Source organism: Genypterus blacodes, unplaced genomic scaffold, assembly GCF_046128005.1.
Source record: "Genypterus blacodes isolate CSIRO-AG114 ecotype Tasmania unplaced genomic scaffold, CSIRO-AGI_Gbla_v1 ptg000141l_1, whole genome shotgun sequence".
NCBI lineage: Eukaryota > Metazoa > Chordata > Actinopteri > Ophidiiformes > Ophidiidae > Genypterus > Genypterus blacodes.
This window is the reverse complement of record NW_027466943.1, coordinates 1567697-1593989: the sequence shown is the minus strand read 5'-3', so window position 1 is coordinate 1593989 and position 26293 is coordinate 1567697. Positions and strand designations below refer to the sequence as shown.

General features: G+C 40.1%; 2 protein-coding genes across 4 annotated transcripts; both read right to left on the bottom strand.

Annotated features, from left to right (window-relative positions):
- Positions 1-136: 136 nt before the first annotated feature.
- On the bottom strand, positions 137-19042 carry ydjc (YdjC chitooligosaccharide deacetylase homolog). Of its 3 annotated transcripts, XR_012964979.1 has the most exons (7): positions 18331-18418; positions 15652-15827; positions 14360-14519; positions 12930-13029; positions 8036-8213; positions 7232-7629; positions 137-1708 (listed from the first exon to the last, which is right to left on the bottom strand). XR_012964979.1 is itself a non-coding variant. In XM_076165135.1 (6 exons), exons 2-6 carry the CDS (start codon positions 15813-15815, stop codon positions 7302-7304), a joined length of 930 nt encoding a protein of 309 aa, XP_076021250.1. In that variant the 5' UTR covers positions 15816-15827; positions 18790-19042; the 3' UTR covers positions 2974-7301. The 3 variants fall into 3 exon arrangements, 2 of the variants coding, with proteins under 2 accessions (XP_076021250.1, XP_076021248.1); XM_076165135.1 differs by lacking the exons at positions 137-1708; positions 18331-18418 and adding an exon at positions 18790-19042 and having other exon boundaries at positions 2974-7629; XM_076165133.1 differs by lacking the exon at positions 137-1708 and having other exon boundaries at positions 2975-7629.
- A 3374-nt stretch (positions 19043-22416) lies between these two features.
- Positions 22417-26271, bottom strand: ak6 (adenylate kinase 6). Its single transcript, XM_076165122.1, has 6 exons — positions 26228-26271; positions 25992-26067; positions 25059-25151; positions 24622-24680; positions 23890-24035; positions 22417-22792 (listed from the first exon to the last, which is right to left on the bottom strand). The coding sequence occupies exons 2-6, from the start codon at positions 26026-26028 to the stop codon at positions 22603-22605; spliced, it is 525 nt and encodes a 174-aa protein (XP_076021237.1). The 5' UTR covers positions 26029-26067; positions 26228-26271; the 3' UTR covers positions 22417-22602.
- Positions 26272-26293: the final 22 nt, after the last annotated feature.

Sequence of the window (26293 nt, the reverse complement as noted above, 5' to 3'; positions counted from 1 at the left end):
GATTTAGCAAATGTGCACACCACTCAATATTAATTTTAGTGACCGCCGACTGGTGAAATTGGGTGTCATTGAAGCCGGCGTGAATAATACTCTTACCATATCATAGATTAATCTTTAGCCAACAGTTTCAGAGTAGATTCTATGTCAACTGCTCCGGCCCCAGGAATACATTTGACTATTGCCCTCAGTGTTGCTAAGTGGGGAGAATCTGTTTGAAACATGAACCAGTTGGTGGGCCATGGCTTCTACTTTGGACTTTGCTTCCTTTGGACAGTCACCCATCGTCCTTAGTTGTCCGGCTGCTCGTGAAGCATTTAGTTTGATATCATAATAGGTTATACTCTGTATAAACATGTTGTTATGCATTTGTTATTCATAGCATTAGCATCTGGATTGATAAATGCAGAAGTTACAATATTCCTTATAGACACATCATATGAATTTAGAAGTTTGATTGAAGAGTTTATCTTGATTTCATTTTAATCTAATCTTCAATTAAGCAGATAATTCTGGTTATATAATGGAGAGTAATTATATTATATATAAACTGTTTTCACTTGCACAGCAATCACAGTTTAAGTGTCAAGTTTATTGTCATTTGCACAGTCAAACACTGTAATACTGTACATTGAAATTCTTCACGACGAGACATCAACAGCAGAATATAGAGATTGAAATTGAATTTAGTGCAAATAGTGCAATTGTGCAAAAGTACTAGGCATAAAGAAAATGGAAGCAGAGAGCAGACCACACTAAATAACAACAGAATAAAATATGTATATACAGACTAAAAATATGTATATATACAGACTAAAATATACATGTACAGACTATTTCCAATAAATAAATCTAAAGTGGCATGAGTGCCAATGATAACGGAGTGCAAAGTCACTGGTTGAGGAGCCTGTTGGCCTGGGGGAAGAAACTGTTTTTGAGTCTGGTAGTCCGTGCCAGGATGCTCCGGTAGCGTCTACCAGATGGTAGAAGGGTAAAGAGTCCATGTGAGGGTTGGTTGTGGTCCTTGATGATTTTCCGTGCTTTTCTAAGGCATGTGTGATAGATGCCTTGCACGGGGGGAAGGTTGGAGCCAATGATGCGCCCCGCTGTCTTAACCACCCTTTGGAGGGCCTTGTGGTCCTCAGCAGAGTAGCTGCCATACCAAGCAGTAAGGCAGCTAGAGAGTATGCTCTCTAGACATGCCAAACTTCTTCAGCCTCCTCAGGAAGAACAGGCGCTTCTGGGCAGTTTTCACTGCCGAGTCAGAATCTCTAGACCAGGTGAGATCGTCACTGATGTACACACCGAGGAATTTAATGACATTTAAATGGGAAACTCCCTCCATCTCAGCCCCATTGATGTGAATGGGGGTGTGCCCCTCCTGCCGTTTCCTGTAGTCCACAATCATCTCCTTAGTCTTGCCGACGTTGAGAGGTTGTTTTCCTGGCACCAGGTTGCCAAGGCACTGACCTCCTCTCTGTAGGCGGTCTCATCGTTGTTGGAGATGAGACCCAGGATGGTGGTGTCATCAGCAAATTTAATGATGACATTGGAGCTTCTCGTGGCCACACAGTCGTGTGTGAAAAGGGGGTATAGCAGGGGGCTGAGTACGCAGCCTTGGGGGGCTCCAGTGCTCAGGGTCACTTCGGAGGAGGTTAGGTTACCCATTCTCACCACTTGGGGCCTGCCCGTCAGGAAGTCCAGGATCCAGCTACAAAGGGAGTTTGTCACATTTCAGTTTGTATTGTTGGCTTATATTTGTCGACGTATACACACCATAGGGAAGTGCTGACTTGATATGCTCTACCAGGTTAACATTATATTACACAACCTATTTTTAATAACCTATGGAATGAGTACCAGTGCAAAAGTGTGATCGCCCATAATTAAGTTTGAGAGAGACAAGGGGATCATGAAGGAATTTTCCTAGATTATTGATACTAGTTTTTTGCCTTCGCTATCCGGTTCCGAGGTCATGGTTCTATTTTTGGCAATATTGAAATCGCCCAAAGGGGGGAAATATATTGTTGAAAATATAGCATTATAAAGTGAAGGTTCAAGCCTGTATCAGTTCTGGAGTCACTGTATTCATAAAGGCCATTATTACTTGGCAGAGTAAAGAGAACTGACCCTTGCTAATCAACATTGTTACTATTGGGACATGGGATCTGGCTCTCTCACACACACACATAACACAGACATTAAAATCATGTTTGTCACAAGAAAGGTTAGTGTGTGTGTTCCCCTCTATGAACGGCGTTGGGAACTTCTCATTTGTTTCCGTCTTCTAATTAATGGTATACTCCAATAACCGGGGAGTAGGAGCTCTGCCAGGTCAGCTTGCATTTACTACAGGGGGTTGGCTATCTACCGTAGCTACTGACTAGTTTCCAAGGTGTGGGGCTGTGCTTCCAATTCCCTGAGCCTTGCATCCAGCACTACAAATAAACTACATGATCGTCAAAGGAGGCAGAGGAATGACTGAACATATGACACAACTGCTCAAGTTCAAAGGTTGGGAGAAGTGGGAGAGAGAGCCTCCTGTTGGCTCTGGACTAAGAGGGAGGACACTAGCTGGCAGTCTGGAGGAGAGGGGCAGTGACTTGGACCCCACTGCCGACACACCAACTGGAGAGTATTGTGGTTAAGTGTCGAAACACTCAATGAAGGTTTGGAACCACCTGGCGACCTCTCCTCCGGGCCAAGCCTACATCCATTGGAAATGGGCCGGCCACGTCATTTTGTGTGGCCTGCAAGAGCAAAGAGCTTTTAAGCGTAGATTGTCCATAAACTGCATTTCCCACAACGCATGTCGATTCTGTAACATGCGAAGTGATGGCATCCCGCCGCTAAAGTACAGCGTTTCCACATCAGCGTCAAATCAGCGCTGAACGAAGGTGATTTTCCGAGGATATTTTAGTAAATGTTTCTTTCATGTTTTCTTCTCTTATTTATCATAATTTCTCTCCATATAGCAAGCACATTATTATTCATTATTATTATTTCTCTCCTGTATTGTCAGTGAAAGCAAATTGTAACTGTCCAGGCAGAGTTAAACGCTCTGTTCCTCCAAGAGTTTTTTGGAGTTATCCACGGATAGGGAGTCAGTTTAGTTCACATTTCTACACAGATGTGGAAATGTATGTACATTTAAAATCATGCGGGGCGGCAAGAAAATATTCTTATCTACAGAAGGGGGGCCCTTCAGAAAAAGTTTGGGAACCACTGTGTTAAGAAATTTCAGGTTTTTCATCATATGTTTTGTAAAAAGATAGTTAAATAAAAGTAAACATTTGCAATATGAACCTGTACTTCTTTGCACTAAAACAAAGGGAAAACTTGGAGTTGCCCATTTACATCCATTTATAGGTTATTATGCTATGATTGTACTAATCTGGCCCACTTGCATCTAAATTGGGCTGAATGTGGCCCCAAACTAAAATGAGTTTGAAACCCCTGTATTAAGGAATCTCTTATGTAACTCAGCAAAACACCTGTGAAGTAAATATACTGAATACATCTTATAAAGAAAAAAAAGTGACAAGCCATTTTAAAATTTTGTGCAAATTAATTGAGATCTTTCAGACAGATCGAATGAGAATGAACCGAGAGAGGGGGCGAGAGAGATTACACAGACAGACAGTTGTAGGCCCCTCTATCAACATCTTAAACATTACAAACACTATACCAACTAGCCTTATTTTATATTCATATTTTATCATCTCTACATATTGTGTCTTTGTTTCCAAACTAATTTCCAAAGTTAAGAGTGTCGGTATCTTTCAAAAGTTGCATTTTGGTCGATGTCTGTCAGCATACATTTTATATCATTCACCAATTAGTAAAAAGTAGTATTGTATTTTGATGTGTTGTATAATATTTGCAAAACAATTTTCAGTATATAATAGGACTATGTGCTATAAGATCATATGGAATAGGTCCATGTGATGGCTCAAAGCAGTCCAATCATGAAACATTCTAAAAAAACAAACAATGCACACTTCCTCTCAGTCTGTGTAAATAATAAACAATTCATGACAAGAGAGATGCTACAAAGAGCTTAGAAACATAAAAACGTGGATGGAGCCTTTCATATTCATAATCAGCAGCAATAGTAGTTTGTGCTTTGATCTGAAAAGACATCACTTCAACTTTGCAATGGGAACGCACAGATGGAAATAAAAGTCCTAACATGAACAAAGGGACACATTTTACTTTTATTCCACAGTTATGCCATTGCTATATCACACTTTACATTGACTACATGAGAAACAACCTATTGTTAAAATCCATTGAGCATCCCTTTATTATTTCAGACTTTCTTTAGCTTTCAATGAAAACAAAAATGGGTACAAACTTTTCACTGTGCAATTCTTTAGTTTGAGTACTTTGACTTAGACCACAGTTGATTAGCCAGCTGTAAGTACTAACTAAATATTAACATTTTTCAGTAAGTTGACAGTAGGGCAGTGTCTGTCCAAACAATGTCACTGTTCCCAGTCATTCTTTTTCTCCCACCAGGAGAAGTGTTTTTTTTTCTCCCACCAGGAGAAGTGTAAACAGGGTTGTGCGCAGTTCACCATTGAATTGAGAATGCCTCCAAAATTTATCAATTTGTAAATTACAGATACATTTTTCAAGAAGAATTATGTTACGAACTGTAAATTCAGAATACATTGTATGTGTGTTATAAAACAATATATATATATGTGGAAAATATGACTATCATAGCATAATGAGTAACAACAGCAGTGTGAGGATTCTTGTAGTAGTGGTCACTCCTGTATGCCTGTTCCATTTTTATAGCATGGGCATCATGATGGAGCTGTTTGGACTTATATCCCTGAGTTTTTCCTTCCATTTCCTCCCAGGTTTCACGTTCTTTGACAGGTATAGTTATTAATACTTCTTATTCTAATTTCTATAATCATATGAAAGTTTCCTTAGTTGTTTTACTTGATATGATGTCTTTATTCCTAAATATCATGCATTGAGTTGTCATTTCTTCCTGTGGTATTGTCTATGACCAGTTGGAAAAATAAATGACATTGGTGTAGTTGTCCTAAGGTCAATAAAATGACTTTCCACTGGGCTCTTTGCATGTTGTACGTGCCATATTCTTTTCTATTGATGGTCCGGGAAGAGAGGTCAGCAGAGCCTCCAACACAGGGAGACCATGGCTGTGAAACTATTTAAGTTGAGAATTGTCTGATTATGGCAACTCCCAGTGCATAAACCACATTGTTGTCTCGAGATTTCCTGAACCAGAAAAAGAGTCAAGTCTTCTTGGATCAGTATGGTCTATAAGGCATCAGCTATAACTTCTACTGACAATATTGCATCAAAAGCATTCAGAAAGAAAAAAAACACTTCAACAACTTTTCTCTCACTGTCAGGGATCGTGTTTTCACAGTCAGTGAGGATGATAGAATGAGGTAAACGTTACACATTGAAACTGAAACATTAAATCTTAGCACCTGTCTAAAAAGAAAAACGCTTATGTTGAAAATATGAAGCAGTTATGTATGATTTGCTAGGTTTAAGGAAATTCCTGTGTTGCATGTCTGCCATATTTCAAACTCAACATCCTGTGAGGTATAATCTATTCAATTAGACTTCAAATTCATGAACTCAATTGGTTACTTCTATTCTTACTGTATATTCAGAATTTTGCACAATCCTGGTATACAAGCATGCACTAAATTGTATTTCTCTTAATATTGAAACTGTTGATTATTTTCTTTGAATCTATGAATCAAATGATTAGTAACAAAATTAGTAAATTGGTGTTTCGTTATAAACCTTCAGACTTAGAAATGGGTACAGTTGGTTTACTTTTAGAAATTACACTGTAACTGTTTGAACTGTACTTTGAGAGTAATGCATGCCTCTTATGTTTCAACCTTGTTTAAGCTGCTGGAAAACATGAATTTCTCTTGGAGATTAATAAAGTATCTATCTATCTATCTATCTATCTAAAAGAGCACAAATATTTAAAATTGCCCCTTGAAATAGCTTCAATGTCATTATCTACTTTTTTTTACTAAGAGTAACTTGGCGACAGTCGAACATCTTTAAATCATGAATAGGTTGTAAAGTTTCCATTTCAAAGTAGCTTCCCCAACTCTGGTTAGTTACATTGCAATGATATAATGCTGTGCTGACCCAATGTAGGACAGCTACATTTACTTACAGCATCAAAAGGATTTGAGGACTTCTTCCTTGAGTGTTGTCCATCAGATTGCACACTAAGAGTTAAAGCTGCTCATTTGAACTTACGGATGCACACATTTTTAAGACGGGGAGCACATTATATAATTCAGTGACAGAGAGTGAGGAACCTGAGAAGATAGAGGCACTTCTTGAATGGCTATTGTATATACATATTGAGTAGTTTAACATGGTTAGTGCAATCTGTTGATGTGGAGTAATGTTAAAGTGCTGTAGCAAAAGGGCAGAGCTCATAACATTAGCATGAATTTCTGTTGACTTCAACAAACATCAGGCACATGCTTAAAGAAACATCCTTTGGTGACAGTGATGGCAGTCTCATAGCTACATATTACGACAACTGTATGCCACAAGCTCCACCCAAAACTCCATACACGTTGTTCATAAGTGAATTTACTGTAGTTACTGTTATCGTTCATAGTAGATTCACACATGCAACAGTCTGACTGGGCTCCATGGGCTCCAGTCTGACTGGGCTCCATAAGAATGTTTCTCAAAGTGGAACCCAAGATTCTGGATCACAATTATCTAGCAAATCATATGAAGGCTTCTACTGAGATGTTAATCATGGTGAGAGAATCTTGATGAATCAACTCAAAAGTTTGCTGTAGTTGGACATTGTTGTCTGTAATACAATTGATTCCATAGTTTGCAGAAAATATATGACGAGAATCCACATTGTGAGGAAATGCATGTTGCTACGATCCACATCTATAAACCAGCAGACGGAAGATGACGTGTTTCTGCATGCAGAGACTTCTGACTGTTATAGCCATTCATTGCATAATGAGCTGTATCAAAGTTGATATTGTACAATCTGACACAGATTTTAACATTATGCTATCTCAGCATGACACGCAGTGAGCTTAAAAGATCACTGTTATCACTAGGTTTGAAAGCTAATTTGTCTAATCAAATTGCCACGACCACATGGGCCACTTGTCCATTTTCTAGATGGATTTTATAGACGGATAAAATTTATATAGTCATTTGTCCAGTGTACCTCTTCGTCAACGCTGGTCGTGGTTGTTGGGAGAACCATTGAGGGGTTGACTATTTCAAGACAGCAGCACTCAGAGGTCCTTGAAAGCACAGAGCTGTACTCTCTCCTGGCTGTAGAGGCCCTGCAAGGCCGGGTCCTTAAGCACGCTCAGCTCATGCTGTCTGTCAGCTGACTGCGAGAAGTCGTCAGGCCCCTCTCCGCAGCCCCCTATCTGAGGCTGACTAGGGTAACCAGGGTGAACCATCAGTTCTGCAGTGACAACGTGCGGATCTGACCTGTGATCACTCATAGAGGCACCTGAGGACGCAGAGGCCAAGGCATACGAGAGCGCCCGCCTCAGATTGGGGATGGACATGTTCTGGCCCACGGTGGTCAGACCTAAGTACACATCGGGCCACCTGTGCAGACAAGTTGTCCAGACTTCAGAGGTTCAGTGATTATCAAACAGTTTTAACAATTTTTGTAGAAAAACGGAAATCTGTTCTAAAACAGCAGATCAATTTAAACTGATTACTCATGTTTACACAACAATATTTACATGCAGTTACAGTGAGGGAGGTAGTGATGGCTTACAATGTTTACATGGAAATAGAACATAAAAAAAACTATTTCATGAAGTCAGTATAAGATGACACAATTTTTCTGTTTTCCTTTTCTTTTATCATACAACTTTCATCTGTATACTCATTGGATTGCATACCTCGACCAAGGCACAACAGTCCATAATAGCTCTGTGTCTCACTTCAAATTAAGTGAAAATTAACACGTTGATTTTATAACACAACCCCACATGCACGCACGCACCTGATTCCGTAGCGTGTGAACACAGGAATGGAGTCCAGTGCATCTTTCTCCACCTGTGTGTAAAAGCGGTGCAGGTACGAGGGCAGCCATGGACAGTCGTGTAAACCCGACTCTACAGGAACACGAGTGTAAGGGATCCTGACATCAGACAGCACCTGTGCAAAGACCTCCCGCACCTCTGCAACACACAGCCAGCACACGAGAGTTAGCTAAAAACTCACCTGATGCCTCAAAATAAATATTACATTTGGAGGCTTTAAAGACAGTCAAGGTCAGCATGAGTAAAATGCAGTACTATAGTACAAAACATTAAAACAGAGAAGATTTCACAAGAAATGACAAGAAGGCAAGAGCAGCAACACATGACCATGGGGCAGTGAGTGAGTAGGCACTCACTGTTGTGTAGGTGTTACAGGTTAATCAGTTACGTTAATAAATAGTTAAGTTATATTGATATATATATTGGTAAATCCTGCGGAAATGGGTGTGGGCTTTTATTTTGGAAGTGAGGGCACGTCATTGCGATGTGGGTAGCCTGTGGCAGAATCATTGTCTTCTGTCTGCAGATAAGTTGGTTAGAAATGCAGTCCGCAATCATTAAATCTTATTTTCGTTGTATTAAATTGTGTTATATATATCCTATTGTTAAATATTGTAGATAACCTCCCTTATAAATTGTACTTGTGTAATGTTTTACATTGTTTAGTAACTTTATTTGGTTTTGTATTTTCGTTTTGCCTTGGAAGCACGTGTTCACTGTAGTAATGTACATTTCAATTTGATATTTATTCTGTTTAGGCGGACCAAATTTTGTTGTTGTTCCCAACTCATACCAGTGCTTATTCGTCGTGTAGTGTAGTGTTCTGTAGTTCGTGTGAATTCTGTATTTAACTCGTGGCATGGTTAACTTGTTATCTTTCATTCGTGTTGCGTTCACGGTGCAGTACCTTCTATGGCCAGGGGGGTTTATTTCTTCGGGGTTTATAGCTAAAAAGGGATTAGTATAGTTAATTGGGTTGTTTTATTTAGTGTGTTATAAAGTATTTGGATGTACTTAAGATAAAAATGAGAATCAATGTTGTCTGTCTGCAGAATAAAGTTCTATTCATCCCAACTACAAGTTTGTCATCAAAAAGAATACACAATGCAGGTTACAGTTGTCCTGTGACCCGGATAAAGCTTCAAGTTGGACCAGTGGACCAGTCATCATATTAGTTCAGTTAAGCAGCCTTGGTTACTTGCAGCATACATATAATTCTAGGAAATTGTTCATGAATGTAATATGTTATTATAGTTTTTGTAATATATAGTGTATTTTGGCGTTTTCTCCTCTTTTCTATTTATCTATCTCCTTGACTGAAATGGATAGCTCAAACTTTCCCATATCTCAGAGTTTTCACACCCCAATTAGTGTTAGTCGGGGTGGAGGTTTAGTGGGGGCGCCTATCCCTTTCCCAGAACTTAGTTCCACTGTAGGTAGTAGTGTAGCGAGTCCGGAGCGAGACCGTGCTGGGAACCGGCTGGTTCCAGTCCCCCTGTGGACCAAGTAAGCAGACTGGTAGCTGGTGAGTTGCCAGTTTGACTCCAGAGCACTGCCGGCACTGAGCCCCCAACTGCTCCATGGGCACAGTAGAATGGCATGGGGTTTGCTTTGGATTGCATGCAACATGATGATCAATAAAATTCTATTCTATTTACCTCCCCTTATCAGACACCCGCCACATACTGGGTGATAGCTCCTCCACTCATCAGTCTCCTTACACGTCCACCCCCTTTGATACTCATGATGTTCTGGATCAGATGGGTAACATCGTGCAGCAAATAGGTCAACAGCGTTCTCACACACAGTCATCAATCCAACTAACAAAAGAGTTGTGTTGAAAAGGAACACCAAGATAGCTGATGTGTCACCTTGTATTGCTGTGGAAGACATGTCACAGGCCAAACAGATCAAGTCCAATGTACAATGTACTGAGAACAGCCCCTCTTCAGCACCCAGATCTAGTGAGGAGATTTAAAGTGTTCTGTGCAGTCTGAATCTTCCTGACATTGACTTAGAGTCTTGTGAGGTGTCAGTGAGCTGGAAAGACAAGCTTTTACACCTCATTGAGAAACATGAGTCCATCTTCTCAAGAGACAAAATGGATTGTGGCGAGGCTAGAGACTTTGTCCATCACATGAATCTGGCTGATCACCGACCCTTCCGGTTGCCATACAGGCGGATTCCACCGAGCCAGTATGCTAAGCTAAAAACAGTTTTGAATGATATGGAGGAGAAAGGAATCATGCGCAAGTCACACAGTGATTATGCTTCTCCCTTTGTATTGGTTTGGAAAAAGAATGGTGACTTAAGAATCTGTACGGACTTCAGATCTCTGAATGGGCGGACCATCAGAGATGCCCATCCATTGCCTCACCAGTCTGATGTGTTAGCTGCTCTTGGTGGCAACGTCTTCTTCTCCACTATGGATCTGACGTCAGGCTATTACAATGTGCCTCTCCAGGAAGAGCACAAGAAATACACAGCTTTCTCTTCTCCCTTTGGCTTGCATGAATACAACCGACTGCCTCAGGGTCTTTCCAACAGTCCGGCAACGTTCATGAGGATGATGATGTCCATCTTTGGAGATGCGAATTTCAGCAGTGTTTTGTGCTACTTGGATGACTTGATGGTGTTTGCCCTGTCTGAGTCTGTGGCCCTCCAACACCTTGAAATGGTCTTCTCCCATCTGTCCAGTCACCACTTGAAGCTGGCCTCTAAGAAATGTTTCTTCTTGAGACGATCTGTTAAGTTCCTTGGCCACATCATTAGTGAAAAAGGCATTCAGACTGACCCAGACAAAGTAGAGACCATCAGCAAAGTCCAGAATGTCGACCTCATGGAAACCGACGGACAGACACCTTGTCCAAAAAAGATCAGGTCATTCCTTGGTATGGCGCTGTATTACCAACACTTCATTGAGGGATGCTCGGCAAAGGCCAAGCCGCTCTTCCGATTGACAGCAGGGTCCAACAAACAGACTGAGAGAAGGGGGAGGAAGCCTCGGAAGAAAACGAGCGATGCTAAGCTTGCTCCCACTAACTGGACACTGGCATGTCAAACCGCTTTTGAAACGTTAAAATCAGAGCTTCTTCAGAGTGTGACCTTGGCCCACCCAGCTTTTGACCAGCCTGTGATGGTGTTGGGGCCATTCTATCTCAGGTCCCTCCTGGAGAAGAAGTGGCAAGGCCAGTCACCTTTGCCAGCAGGACACTCTCTCACTCACAGATAATTACCCCGCTCAGAGACTGGAATTCTTTGCATTGAAATGGGCAGTATGCGAAAAGTTCAGCAATTGGCGTCACTTCACAGCTTGGACAGATTGACGAGTTGACGTACATCTTGACAAAGCCCAGACTGGATGCTTGATGCTGAGGTATGTCAGTGGTGTTGTCGATGACACTGTCCAGCATGCCTTAAAGTATACCACTAATCATCAGATGGTCCTGAGATCAGGTAGAGACTTACACAACCCACCCAGTGATGAAGCCTTATCTGGTGGGTCCATCGAAGAGATTCCAGCTGTGCTGGACGCACACTCCGCCTGAGTGAAGTCATGGGGGCGAGTCCAGCTGTTCCTCCATTGTCATGTATTGTCTCCCCCATTCCTCACAGCAGTCTTGTCAACCACCAAGGGCAAGATCGCACCATCAGCTGTGTTCTTTTCTACATAGGGAGCGTCAAAAGCCATCTAAGAGTGAAAGAGCTGATGAACCCTCCAGTGTACGTCAGCTCCTTAAGTACTGGGACAAGTTGGCCATTCACGACAGTGTGCTATGCAAGGTGAGAAAAGACCCCAACATGAATAGACGACTTTCCCTCTTCGTGGTGCCTAATTCCCTCAAAGTGCAGGTGCTCGAGGGGATTCATGACGCAGCTGGTCACCAAAGGAAAAGCCGAACACTGTCTCTAGCAAGGCAAATATTCTTCTGGGTTGGCATGAAAGGAGACATTGACGATCATGTGAAGAACTGTCATCGCTGTGTTGTTGGGAGGACATCTCAACCCAATGTATGTGCTCCATCGGAGAGTATCCGCACGTCAGAGCCGATGGAGTTGGTCTGCATCAACTTTTGGTCTGCGGAGGTCAGCGATGGGAAGTCCCTGGATTTATTGGTCGTGACTGATCACTTTCCTAAGATGGCTCATGCATTCCCATGCAGAAATCAATCTGCCAAGCAAGTAGCTTGCTTCAACATGCCAAACATCACATGGCCATCACACACTGACAGCAGCATGATATTCCATCAAACTCCAATAAACAAGCAGCTTTTCTCTAAACGTGCTCTTTACATTACCAATGACAACTCAATTTTTGCTGTACTTCAGTTCACTCTTTGTCTCACCTCAAACAGCACATTTTCTACTGAGATTCTGATGCAACCTGTGAACAGAGATGACAGGGAGTCTGCTCAGAGCCAGAATAAGAGATATTAACGCACAGCCTTGAGACCTGAGGCAACAGCATTATATTGGATAAAATTTGGATACGACTTCAATCCCCTGTATCCCAGTCATCAACCAAAGTACTATATGTCCAAATGAAAATAGAAATAGCGTCTAGTTTCTCTTTAAATTTAACCCTTGCATTGTGTTCAGGTCAATACCACGGTGTGCATCGCAAAAACTGAGGCCATTCAGTACATGTTTCTCCCACCGCCACATTGAAATTCCCTTTTGAGTGTAAAAGCTCACACCTGGACATGTATGGTACAGGAGGCAGCAGCTTATTAGATTCAACATCTTCTCGATGTCTGATGGAGCAAAATTTTACCTTTCGGTAATTTGACTAAGACATGCCTAGATGTCGTCAGTAGTAGTCATGTCCTTTATCATTTCTACAATATGCATTACCTGGCAGTACGTGGATGTGTTGGTGGCCATCCATATGGTACGGCAGGTGACCTGTAAGTTCCTTAAACAGCCTGACCTGAGCCCTCAGCTCCAACTCCACCTAGGAGAAATACACAGGGGACCTTTGTATTCTGCCCAGTAACAGCACTGCTACTGTGCATGCTAATGTGATGCAGGAGGCCCTCTGGTGGCCATGTTGGATATCTCCAGATTTTCAGGCCAAATCACTGTACAACACACAACATTGTTTGCACTGAAAATCCTGTAAAGCAAGTAGCCTATACTGTATTATTAAAATGGAGGAAAATAAAACCAAGGATAGTACAAAGATACCATTGGACACCCGCTAGTCTTCACAAAATAGGGACTGCTGAAAGCAAATGTATGTTTGAAATGTAAGAATGAGACACAAATATATTTTCATGTGGTTTTAGACATTTTGCTGTAAAGTTCTTGACTCTCCTTGCTGAGCTTATAATAAGTAATTATATAAATAGATAGAATTTTTGTCGCTACAGTATTGTCACAGGCTGCAATTCCTGATTGACTGGCAGGCCAACACTGAAGCTTGTGATTTGAAACCAATACATAAAATATTTCAGCACTCTGATCTATGTGCCTGCACCGAAACACATGTGGCCTTTCATCTGATTTTTAAGTTTGCAGTGGCATCAAGAGCTAACAGTGGAGCTGAAGTTTTTTTTTACCCTTTGTAAATGGCAGCATATATACAATGTGGCAGTAATGGTAGAAAAAAAGGTAACTTATCTGTGGTCTAATATGTAAATCAACCTTAACAACGTGGTATGGAGATCAACATGCATCTCATAATTTATATATATTTCAGCATATAACAAGGTGATATTAAAACAACATTTGTCTGGTATTGCTTGCTCAGCTTGCTCCAGTCTTTCAAATGTTTTAATGATGATTTTTCACAGCTATGTGACTGTGAAACTGCAACAGGTTGGTTTACTCAGATGACACTACAGTGGATTCCCAATAAATAAAAATCAATTGTCATTATCAGTGTTATAACTTCTCACATTCTACAACCATTACTTTAAATTTCCATGATGTTTCCAAAACTTTTGAGATATTTCATTATTTTCGAGGCTTGTAAAACACACTTTCAAATTAAATTACTTTTTCATGATTTTCAAGAAGGTAGAAAGCCTCTGGAAATGGGAGCATACTCGATTTGACTAAGCAAGGAATCAGGAAAGTTTTACTTCTACTATTCACAGTTTAATTTTATGAGAGAAAAAAGTTACATTTTTTATAAATGATACAAAAGTGATGTGCAAATTCTAAACTAAAGATTTGTCTCAAGGCCTGTTGATACTTTTATAGGACTATATTATTATTATAATATGACTGATCTTGTGCCAGTCACAGCAGAATTTGGCTGACATGAGTTAGCAGGGTACCTCTGCCATGATGAGCTGGCCTCTTTGCAAGGCCTGACGGAAGCCCATCTTCCCATGGAAGAAGCCCCCAGGGGTGATCAAGGTGGAGCCCATCCGAAGGCTTGGGCACACTGGCACACCCTCTGACAGGTTGACATGGAGCCCTATAGGAATGTTATGTCTGAGAGGGAAGAACAAATTCAAGTGATGTCATGTGATTTCTGCAGACAATCGGATCAGTCTTAATGTTATTCGATAAGACACCAAACAATTCATGTGATTACTTATTCACTAATTTGTTCACTGACCATTATTTTGTCTGCATTGTCTATGCATATACATACATATAATGCTTCCTAAAACAAAAATCAATGTATAAGTAACTGGATGATCGTGGTCCTGCACCTACTTAAAACGTACAGAGGACAATTCATAAAAACAACAATAATACACAAAACTAACAATACAGCACCATGTTAAATCAGTGCACTGGTGTGATAAATAGCTTACCCTTAATGCATTGCGATGCAAATTGTCCCATTTGCTTCTGAGTTAAGTGGTCTTAACTAAGCAGCCAATTTAATGTATCATCAGAAGCAGCTAAAAACAAGTTACAGTTGGTCTCCATTTTGAAAGTCCAAGATGGCTACCACAGAGACTTTGAAAAAAACGGAAAGACTGGTTTTGGGGTTTGTCCCAATCTAAGCTGTCTAAAAGAAAAAGACAGACAAGACACAGACAAACATTTAAGAAATATGGTGAGGGAAGAGCACAACCCAGAGGGAGTAACAGGTGGGGTTCATCAGCCAACAACACTTATTCGCGCAAAGTTAGTAGTTGGCAGCAGAGGTTAGAGATCACTTATTTTTCTTCTGGTAAATACATTGTTAAACAAGACTTTGTTAGAGAGTTTGTTAGATCAGTGACATTTCCCTTCAGCGAGAGACTAATTTCTGATTGGGAACAGTTGTCTGCATCTGTCCTGAATTTCCCTGGGAAATTGATTGTCATTCCAAATCTGGTTCCTTTCAGTTCTCTACTTCACTTTGCAACAACTGGGCAGGGACGTTATGTGTCCACTTCTCCAAGGCTGTGAACTCAGTGAAAGGACAATATGTGCCATATGACATGGCTGTTACAGTGTAGTCATTGCTTGCTCATTTTCATTATCTGCGCTTTACTTGGCAAGGGGGAATGTGAGCAAATAACTCACTGATCAAACCATATAGTGCCCATTTTAAATAGTTCCTTATTCAATTAATTCAGTTACAAACTTTTGATCAACATAACAACATCTACACAGTGTAACCTACCTTTTAGCTAGATCAGCTGCATCTTTAGCTGCAGACCCATTGACCAGTAGTGATACACTTGAAATGCCACCAGCCTGGAAGCAATCCACAATGCCCTTGTTCCTTCTGGGACAATAGCCGAAATCATCTCCCGTCACCACAAGCATCACTCTGGGCTGTGGCATTATTGCTGGCCGCTGTGAGGAGAGGAAAGGACATCCATTAGAATTCCACAACAGGAACCGACCATCAGCAGACACAGCTAGTATGAATTATTTTGTCACAGTGGCTAGTGGTCACGTCAAATAACTGCCATGTTTGTAAGACTTATCCATTGTCGCAGTCAGAGTAACATCAACCCTCAAAAAACCTTAGTAACACTTGGCACACACACTTATCCCCCTTCTAATAACATGTTTGTGACTGCCTAGTAGTGCGAACTGGACTAATCAAACTGGCCTTAATCAAACCATTATTTGTTCTGTACCAAATTGAATGGCACGGTAATAATTTTTTTTAGTCAAATCTACATTTTCACAGTGCAATGCACTGAACTTCAGACATTACAGGGCATTGGCTGCAAGCAAAAGAAGACAACACAAAAGGCTACAAACTTTCAGTTAAAATAAACAGAATATTACACAGCAAAGAGGAATCGAATTTGACTCAAATGAGGCCACTTTTTCTGCTGCAGAAGAAAAACAATTTTGCACATTTGGTAAGACAATGTTATCCAGTGCTCATGCAGATGGCCTGACGGAATACAATCCTCAATGGCAAAATTTAGATAAGCTGACTGGAAACAAAAGCTGGTTGGAACAAGGGACAAACAGCTGGAATTGTTGCAAAACTAAATGGGCATTCCCAAACTGTTTGACCTAATAATATGAGCCAACAGCTGTGCAGAAGTGGTTTGAGTCAGGTGGCGAGTAAAACCAGAAAAATAAATCGAGAGTTTACAGCAGAATTAGGAGTAAATGAGCAGTACAGTTTGTTAAATATATCCTTTTGAATTCTTCTGTCATTAAAGTGGTATTTATTTTACATGTTATGATTAAAAGTATGGCTAGTTAAATACAAATGTTAGTAGCCAGTGGAGGGTTGCCCTGCCTTTGTTCCTCGTTGTTCTCCAGCTCATTACTTCCTGTCCTTTCAAATAACAATAGATAAATGATTGTCATTTTGCATGCAATTGAAATTTATCTTGGATGGCATTAACATACACATTTAGATTTTATTTCATATCTTCTCAATCTGATATATGTAAGGTTGTGGAAGTGTCATGCCACATAGCTGTTATTTCATTACAATCACCTTGTTGACTCCTCAAATGTCTACAATGAAATAACATCACTATGAATAGTAAGGTGTAAAATACATAGTTTTCCCCTCAGATTGATTGATTGATTGATTGATTGATAGAAAGATGTGTTTACATTGTTTTTTCAAGCAACATGCACAGTACCCTTACAAGCTTGACTCACCGTTTCACTCCGGCTAACTAGCAGAGCTTGTAACATGAAACTATATATAACGCGCCCCCACATCATCGTGAACAGGTGAAGTGTGTAAATGATTACATTACACAACTGAAGCATACCTAAGTAAATATATTTGGATGATCTAACACTGCGCACACCTTTACTTCTGTCTTTTCATATGCACATATGCCTGTCTTGTTTCGTTTGATTTGGTTGTCATGTCTGCAAGACCATTAGTGAAACAGGTGATCATGTGAACTCCAGGAAAAAGCCATCCAAAATGAATGTGGTGCGTTAGAAAAATAATGTGTTCAAAAAATTGATTTAAATAATGAACTATTGTGAAAAATTCAAACAGTACAAGCTCACCGCTAAAAAACGGTGTTCTCCCTGATTTAAGTGTTCAATTAACAACAACAATCAATTAACAGGCAAAAGAGAAACAATGAAGATCCTACTACAACAATTTATTTATTGGCTGCTCTGTATTCCAAGTTAGGTAAAATAATTACTAAATGAAAAGTCTTGTAATATTCGTTTGACATTGTTTACATTAAGAAAGGTGTATGGCCATAATTTATTTCAGCCATCGAGATCAATTTAGGTTGGTAAAGTAAAGGAAATACATCTCTAAGGAGACCATTGGACGCGCTGTGGGCGTCAATCTACAACACTCGCGTGCGCATGCGCGCGCTAGGCGCGCGGCCAATCCTAGCGCATGAAGGGCGGGACATGGTGGAAATGGAATGGGAATAACGCCTCTGGCACATATTAAAACAGGAAGGAATCATTTAGTTGTCCCTATAATGCCTTACAATCATATTTGATACTAACTTGTCTTTTTTGTAAAAAGCTGCACTTTGTGTCTTGTCGATACCTTCTCGTCTTTTGTCATTTTACGGCTAGAGTGGATGACTATACCTCACAGACGGTTACATTACGTTGTAAATTTAGAAGCGTCAACTTTACTGATAAATATGAATGTGAGGTACAAGATGGTTGTTAAAGCAACATCTTCTCGTTACTAAAACAGCCGTCGATGCATAAAGACGAAAGTTACCAGTTAACACGGTATCTGGTTAGTCCATTACACCGGTGTACCAGTCATTTGGTTCTACTTCAGAACTTCTGTCCACCTATGCTAAATGTTCAACCGTTATGAACAGACAGGGCAAAAGACGTGTCTTTCAATCGACATGAAAATAAAAGCCTGTCTTACTCATTATATTATACATGTCCATCCATGAACGCGAGTCCAAGCAGCACACACAGGAACACTGTAAATAATGTGTACTTCCGTTTATCGGCGACGCGTAAAATTGTTTCCTGTGGGGGCTCCTTGTCAAATTAAGATACGTCCAGCTTTCAGGAACAACCTCAAACCTAGATTTTCGAAGACTTATTTATAAATAACTTAAATATTTATTTAAATATTCAATTTTTATGTTATGTTGAACTTCAATTTACGACATAAACAGCTGTCTCCACCAGCAATGAGCACGTCCTTGAAAACAACACGTGGCATTTGTGACAGACAACTTATTGTGATAAACAACTTATTACACAACAAATAAGTACAACACAAGATATTTTGTTTGTAATCAGTTTTTAGAATGACAGACTCTAAAATGTTGTAAAATCTGCAGTATGTTAGATCCAGAGGATGTGAATTACCTACCTTTGTATTACAGCAATGGCTTTCTGCACGCTACCGTGAGTCATTTAGCGTTCAGCCTTGATTTGACTAACCAAACTATTTGAATTTTCCCCTTGCCTCTTGCTTCTCTTAAAATTTGCTTCTCTCCTTATAATAATCAATAGCAAGTAGAATACATGCCAGTTTTCTAATAAACAAACTCTGTTACCGTCATTCCAAGAAACTCAGTGGCGGCTTCAGTCGTACTTTTATCAGTAAAAACATAACTTCAGATATCACATTACATGAGTGCCTGAAACATGAGATTGACTTGCTGGAAGAACACGTCATGCTTCTTCTTTTCTGTTTAATGTTCCTGTATTGTGCACACATACAGCTTACACTACTCAAGTAATTTTGTGGAAACCTTTAGCAATTCCACAGCCTGTCCACTCTTACTGTACATAAACACATTATTAGTCACATGAATACATACAAATTTACCACCACGACTAATCATCTTACATACAGAGTTTGTCTTACGGTCAGCCCCTTCTCCCATGTGAAACAAGCCCTACACAATGCTTCCTGCAATGTGAGTAAATATAATACTAAATAAATAAATAATAAAGTAAACAGGTGTGGCTTTCCCACATTGTGTTGTTGGTAGTCAAATTCACCTTGCACAAAGTGAATGGACAAAGACCGAGGCTCAAAGTCAGAACACACACTCTCTGTACTGCGCCAAAGTTGTGTTGGCTTTTATCTTGTCAACAACAACAATTACATTTAAACAGTATTAAATTCACATCCATAACAAAATAGACTCATGTCTTTCCTTCCTACATTAATTTCTTCTCTCCATCATCATTTTCATCCCTCCATATGTTTATTCATCCATCCATATAACCACTTAAGCAGGAACTGACTTGTTACCAAGTTTTTTATTTATTCAATAAATAAATAAAATGTTTGATGGGACTATAAATAAATATATAAATATATGAAAAATAGTGCACCCTTACCGAGAACGCCAGCCAAGTTATCAAAGTACAGCGGCGCAACGCAGCCGGAGCCCTACCTCTCCCACGTCCAGCTAAAAGCATGGCACAGCAGTTGGAGCGGTGAAGACCCTTGATCCACCTTGCCCTGGCACTATAGAGAAAGGTGCTAGCAATGCAGCGGGACCTCCTCCAAGCTCTGACCATGACTCTAGAAAGCCGATTCAGACAGTGCCATTTCACCGGCCAAGACTGAGAGAACTGGCCAGCCGTCGCTGCAGAGAGGGAGCAAACTTGGGTACCTTCATCACTGATGTCAGGCTGCACGCCCAACGTGGCTACCCTACATTTGATGTGGCCATTAGAGAAGAACTAGCCATCCACGCTTTTCAGCGAGAACTCTCCCCAGAATGACTCCATCCCCCTCACGATGCCTCGCACAATAGGGGAGGCCCTGCATGAAGCTAAGCGTGCAGAGGTGATGTTTTCAGACACAATACCCCATTCAGCAGCTTCATGTCATGGTGACCGAAGTGACCACAACCTTACCTCCATCCCAATAGTGGCTGTAACCTTGGTGCTGATGAGCCTGGGTTAATCAATCAATCAAAAAACACATATCTAGTCTCTATCTCAATATCCTGGCCTATTTTCTTTACCAACCTAAATTGATCTCGATGGCTGAAATAAACCAATTAATTTCTACACTACACTGTTTACCCACAAGGTGAGAAGTTGGGCCAGGCTTCAGGATTTGTCTGTGATGTAACATGTAAATATTTTCTCAGCACCTTCCCAGACTACCATTTTCACAGCTGTAGGAAGAACGCCCCCACTCTAGAAAGAGTACCTGTAAGAAGTACAGTAAGGAAATTATTTAATGTATCAACAATAAACAACAACAGAAATACTATTAAATAAGTAAAAAGAATGACTTCAGTATCTTGAGGACCACACCCCCTATGAAGAATATGAAACAACAATGTCCCTGGAAACAGTATGAAATACAAACATACAGCCGAGGTTAAAGGACCAATGTCAACTTGCACTTCTCCTGTGAGTTCTCAATTCTGGGCCACTACAATCGTTCAGAAACCCACAAGGAAAATATCACTTTTACAAGTGGTAGGGGTCAGGAACTTTTCCTACCTTTAGCATTTATGGCGATTCACATTTCAGGAGCCGCAAAACAGCCTATCAAGTCTGAATTAGGCCATTCACATGACTAATCATTGTAAATGAGCATTCAATGAAGTGTTTTTACCATATGTGATGACTCTGCAGCTAGCTATACATGATTATTTGGTATTTTAACTCTGCATTTCTTTTACACTAAAACCATCTGCATTTCCTTTACACTAAAACCATGTTTTGATTTATGAAAATATTCAACTACAACAAAGAAAACTTTTATTTTCGTTAGGGGAAGCTATAACCAACACAACTGAACAATAGTGAAGTGGAAAAGTTGTGTTCCGTTTGGCCCATCAGAGTTAATTTACTGTACCTGCACAGCAGTGTCGTCTGCTCATTCATATCATATCCTCAATTTAGTATACTGGCGCTGAATTGATGTGCTCTATTTGTTGACTGGTTATGCTTGGTGCTAGTTTAATGGCCCTGTCTCTGACAGTCTTTACAGGGAGATGCACTGATATTTTAAAGATGACTATGACTATGACTGAATGTTAAGACTTTTATACATTTGAAGAATGTAAAATGCACAATAAATCGTCAAAAAACCCACTAATTTCCATATCATTTTTTGTCAATGCATTGAAACCGGGTGCTGAAACAATTTGTCATGAGGATTATGCAATAGTTTCATGATTTATGGTTGAATCAGCCCCTTCAATCCTCAGCCTTAATCACCAGTGATGCAAGGACTGTAGGGTTGTTGTCATGGAGGTGTTTGGGTGTTTATTGTTGTTGTTAGGGACGGAGATGATTCCAAACTTACATATGGCTGGTATGTTCAGTGAGTATGTGGTTGATGAAGAGATTTGCTGCATTCCTTGAAGTACATTTTTGCCTATACTCGACTATGAAACATAGAACAAATATGGTAGTAATGTTTCAGCCAACCACAAAAATCATACAATCAAATTTTAAAATATTTCACTTATTAAACTTCCTGTCCAGATGCAATTGCTTCAACGAAGTGCATGGTTTGGAAGTGAAAAGTAATCTAAAGCATGGAACAATAAATGCAACAATAAATGCAACTCACCCTTCCAAACACTGTGTTTAGGTGTTAAAGATTCCATAATGCTATCGGAAAAAGCACAAATAGGGAATTTTAACTTAACTACAAAATAGTTTTCAGGAAAAAAAACAAAAAAAGCCATGTTACATGACTGTCTCCACATCTTGCCTCTGCTCCTGCTGTCTGTATCTGTGTGATGGATCTAAATAGCTGCAAGTCCAGGTTGGTGGAGCTCAGGTATTTAGCTGAATGGTCAACAAGAATATTTATGTAGAATATGTGTATATGCATGTACAGTATAAGAATAGTAGCAAATCTGTGTTATTGTAACACTTGTAGTGGCTTCTTGCCTTTTGCTGTCAGTATTTACTTTTCAAACCAGTATAAACAATTCCTGATACGTCAGTCCAACCACATGTGTTAGTTCAAAAAACAATCTAACACCATTTTTACACTGGTGAGAATTTATTGTCTCGAAGATATAACCCCAAGTACGTACCAATATATCATATTGATCACTACTACATAGCATTGTAATGGAATAGAATTAGAATAGAATGCAGTAGAAAACCAGAATTCATCTTCAACTGTCCAAAAAGCTGCTCAAGTAAGTCCAGTCACAGGTATCCACAAGGTGCAGTCCAGCTTTTAGTTATTGTCCTTCATCCACTGCTCAGTCCACTGGACTATCTGATCCAAGTTGCGTTCCAGGTCCTCTGGCGTGTTGCTGGGCAGTTGGTGGACAATCTCCTCCTTGTATGCCTCCATCGCCTCCTCATAGATGGTCTGGAAGATCTCACACTGCACGTTATCCTGAAGTTTCTTCCCCGTGTAGCCCCTGTTGGTCACACACAGACATCAAAATGAGACAGGTGGACACGTGAGTGAAAAGTGAATGAAGGGAAGAGAGAAAGGATTTAAGATTGTGTTTGCTGCATATGCAGGACTTGTTGCTCACTATGACAGAGTCTGCAAGGTGAGGAAACGCATGTGGAGGTGACCCCCAAGTCAGTTGGGCGTTCTGAGTAATAGTGGGAATTATATTGAATATTTCGTACCTAGTCTATGTTTCGCTAGAGATGTAAAAATTAGCAAGATCCTTAACATCATGATTTTTATCTTGTCAATTACATTTTGTTAAGACGGCCAGAGGCTTGCTGCTTTTGCTGTGTTGCTATTGATTTCCAAGTTACTCAGCATAGTGGCTGCAGAAGTGTCTGTGAACAATACTTTGCCTGTCACAAAGCACAACACAACAGCTGGTATTGTAGGGAATTTCTTCAGATTCAACTTTAAAATCAAAAACCTTATTACCTGTCATAGCATTACAGAAAATCATGTTGGGCGTGACTCAATATACAGTACATATGACGTAAACTTGTGTGCTTATATGTATATATAGTAGGTAGATTCAATACCAAAGCGATCAAAATGTAGAGTTAAGAAAATACATCCAAAGGATTGAAAAATACTGTGATGAATATGTTTTTGCACAGCCCTACATGTGAGATTAGGGCGTTGCTCCCTTGAGAGACACAATTTACAATACATTTTGGCATTGGTTGATTGCAATTCAATCACAAAGTCATACACTTGACACTACACTTGCACAGATGACACTTCATTGCTCGAACCATATGTGAATGAGGAAAAACTACATTAGCAGAAAGAGTTTCCTCCCCTCTACGTTGAACTTGGTTCTCTCAGAGATCCCACAAGTGAATGCTTCTCGATTCAGCAAGCAGAAACTGTGAACAAACTACTGGCTTCACACTGAAGAGAAAATTTAGTGAGTGCTCAAAAACCAGTCTTGGATTTTTCTCAAGTTCTTTTAAGCTCATATGTCCTACTCCATACTAACAGATTTTTGAATGTTAGGTTACACATTCCGACCCTGAAGTGCAGTACAGAGCTGCAGGAGTCCATCAGCAGTACCTGCTCTCTAGCCGATTGTACAGGTGGGTGTTGTCAGAGCGTAGCACAAACACGATGTGGAACCAGCGTTCAGGGAACAAGTCACAGCCGTGGTAATCTACAATCACGCCACCTTCTCCCATCTTCTCATCCAGCTCATCAACCACCTGCAAGTGATGACAACCGGGAATTACATCAGTGCTATTCATTTACTGCACAAGATACAGCAGGGTTAACACACACACGCACGCACGCACGCACGCACACTCCCAATACACTTTTTATTTCCCCCACTTTTTATTTGCAGCCAAATTAATGATGATTATGACGTTGTACACCATTATCACTTTTGAAACTATCATGCCTCACTGCAGGATATTTAACCATAATGCACCCTAGACCTAACATAAGCAGTAGCCATCAACCAGTTTTGTTGCCTAATGTCTTGCAATTGACTCATACTGATGTGATACTGCATAGTTTTAAAAATAACATTACATAACAATTTGAATCGCATGCCTTGAACTAGCATGTTAGTCTATAATCAAATAAAATTCATATATTGCACCATTGTCACTTTGGGGACAAAAGAATGACACAGGAGTGATTTGGAGTAGCAAATTGTGATGTTCACGTCAATGTAACGACACGACATGTCACTACCCCCTGTAATGATTCCTTTCTGTTTCTGAAAAACTGAATTGAGAAGCTTGTGTTGTTTTATAGTTTCAGGAGCTGGTGTGCGGAACTCACCCTGTCCTCGTCCAAAATGGGACACTGGTACTCCTCATCATAGCCATCAAAAAGCTCTCCTGGCAAAATTCAATCAAGATTATCAGCTGCTCCAACATCATCACGATATCAATGACTATTAACTTTCCTTCTATATATGTTTCTATCTTCACTGGAAATTGTGGATAAACATTTTCCTCAGGCATACTGTATGTGACGTGAACAGCACTCACAATCAGGTCAGCACCAAAACAAGCTGCCTAAGACCACACTTGTCCAAATGATGACTAGAACCTTATTCTATTCCATCAATGATCCACATAGAATGTATAGCCAACTTACTTACAATTTTAAATAATGTGCTGAGTGAGTGCTTGCATACCCACAACACAAAAAAACATACTATGCCTGAAAGGGTCATTAAGTATTTTGATCAATTGTGGGAGGGCAGTTGCTACCTTCTTGAGCCAACTCTCCTATGTTGACATAGGCCAGTCCTGTCCGCTGTGCCAGCTCCTTTCCTAAGGTGGTCTTTCCCACACCAGGAGTCCCTGTGGGAGTCACAGCAAGACAGTTTCAAGCATGGGAGGAAGAACATGACCAAACATATGAACTGATTTACAATTTCTTCATACTTGATAAATTATCTTATCCAATTATAATTACCTTTACACTCACTTCACCCAAATCTTTTGAATATTCTCTTCAGTTTCCCCTACACATTTTGGATTTTATTTGTATTATTACTGCATTTATCATTATTTTTTGTTATAGGGACTTAACTACACAATGCTCAGTGGGTTTGTTTTGTTTTTTTAACGTTCAGGTCTATTCATGACAGAGCACATTCTTAAACTTTTCAAATCGAAGTACTATGTCCAGCTCAAAATTTAATTTGACTGACTGATCATTTTAAGGCTCTACAGCAAAGGTGTCTCAACTCAAGACATTTGCACTAAAACAAAGGGTTATTATGCTATGATTTTACTAATACGGCCCACTTGAGCTGACTCTGGTCCCAAACTAAAATGAGTTTGACACCCCTGCTCTATAGGTTTGGCATTCAGTTTCACACTTATACACATACAGTCCTCTGCAATTTTACAGACAGATTTGCAGTGAAATTTAGTTTCTGAATTAAGATATTTTCCAAGAATTAACAATTCCTATAAAGTAGAAAAAAAACAGGTATGTTATGCGTCATCCTGTCTTTTACAGACGCGCAGATGCTTAGGTCTCTAACTAAATGAAACGTAAATAAATCCCAAACTAAACTACAAACAAAACACAAACTTTAAAATGTACAAGGTTAATAGCCCTTGCAGTGTGATCACAATCATATCCACTCAAGTAACTATCCAAACAACTACGTAAATAGAGATTTGTTTCACCTGTTAGCAGGACGTTAGGTCGCCTCTTGCTCTTCATAGCTCGCTAGCAGCCGACACGTGTCTTGCTGATAGTCCCCTGAAAACAAAAAGGCCTCGTTATCTATTCAGGTCACGCGTGACAAACTCTTGATCCTTTATGGCAGATTTCCCACACGACAAAGGAGAATTAAGAAAATAACACAACGACACTGCGTGGATAAGTTCAGCGAGCTATCGTAGGTCTGTGGTAACTGTACCGTCAACAGACTCTTCGCGGAAGCTTTACGTCAGGACTTCGCGTCAGTGTGAACTGTCACTTTCCG

Bases quoted from the DNA above. Each gene is read 5' to 3' on its own strand.
- ydjc (XM_076165135.1), bottom strand. From the start codon at position 15,815: ATGCCACAGCCCAGAGTGATGCTTGTGGTGACGGGAGATGATTTCGGC. The intron at 14,520-15,651 runs GTAGGTTACACT...CTTCCCTCTCAG, and splicing joins GCAGCTGATCTAGCTAAAAG to ACATAACATTCCTATAGGGC. The intron at 7,630-8,035 runs GTGCGTGCGTGC...TTGTCTGCACAG, and splicing joins TTCACACGCTACGGAATCAG to GTGGCCCGATGTGTACTTAG.
- ak6 (XM_076165122.1), bottom strand. From the start codon at position 26,028: ATGAAGAGCAAGAGGCGACCTAACGTCCTGCTAACAG. The intron at 24,681-25,058 runs GTAGCAACTGCC...GAATTTTGCCAG, and splicing joins AGGAGAGTTGGCTCAAGAAG to GAGAGCTTTTTGATGGCTAT. The intron at 24,036-24,621 runs GTGAGTTCCGCA...CATCACTTGCAG, and splicing joins CCATTTTGGACGAGGACAGG to GTGGTTGATGAGCTGGATGA.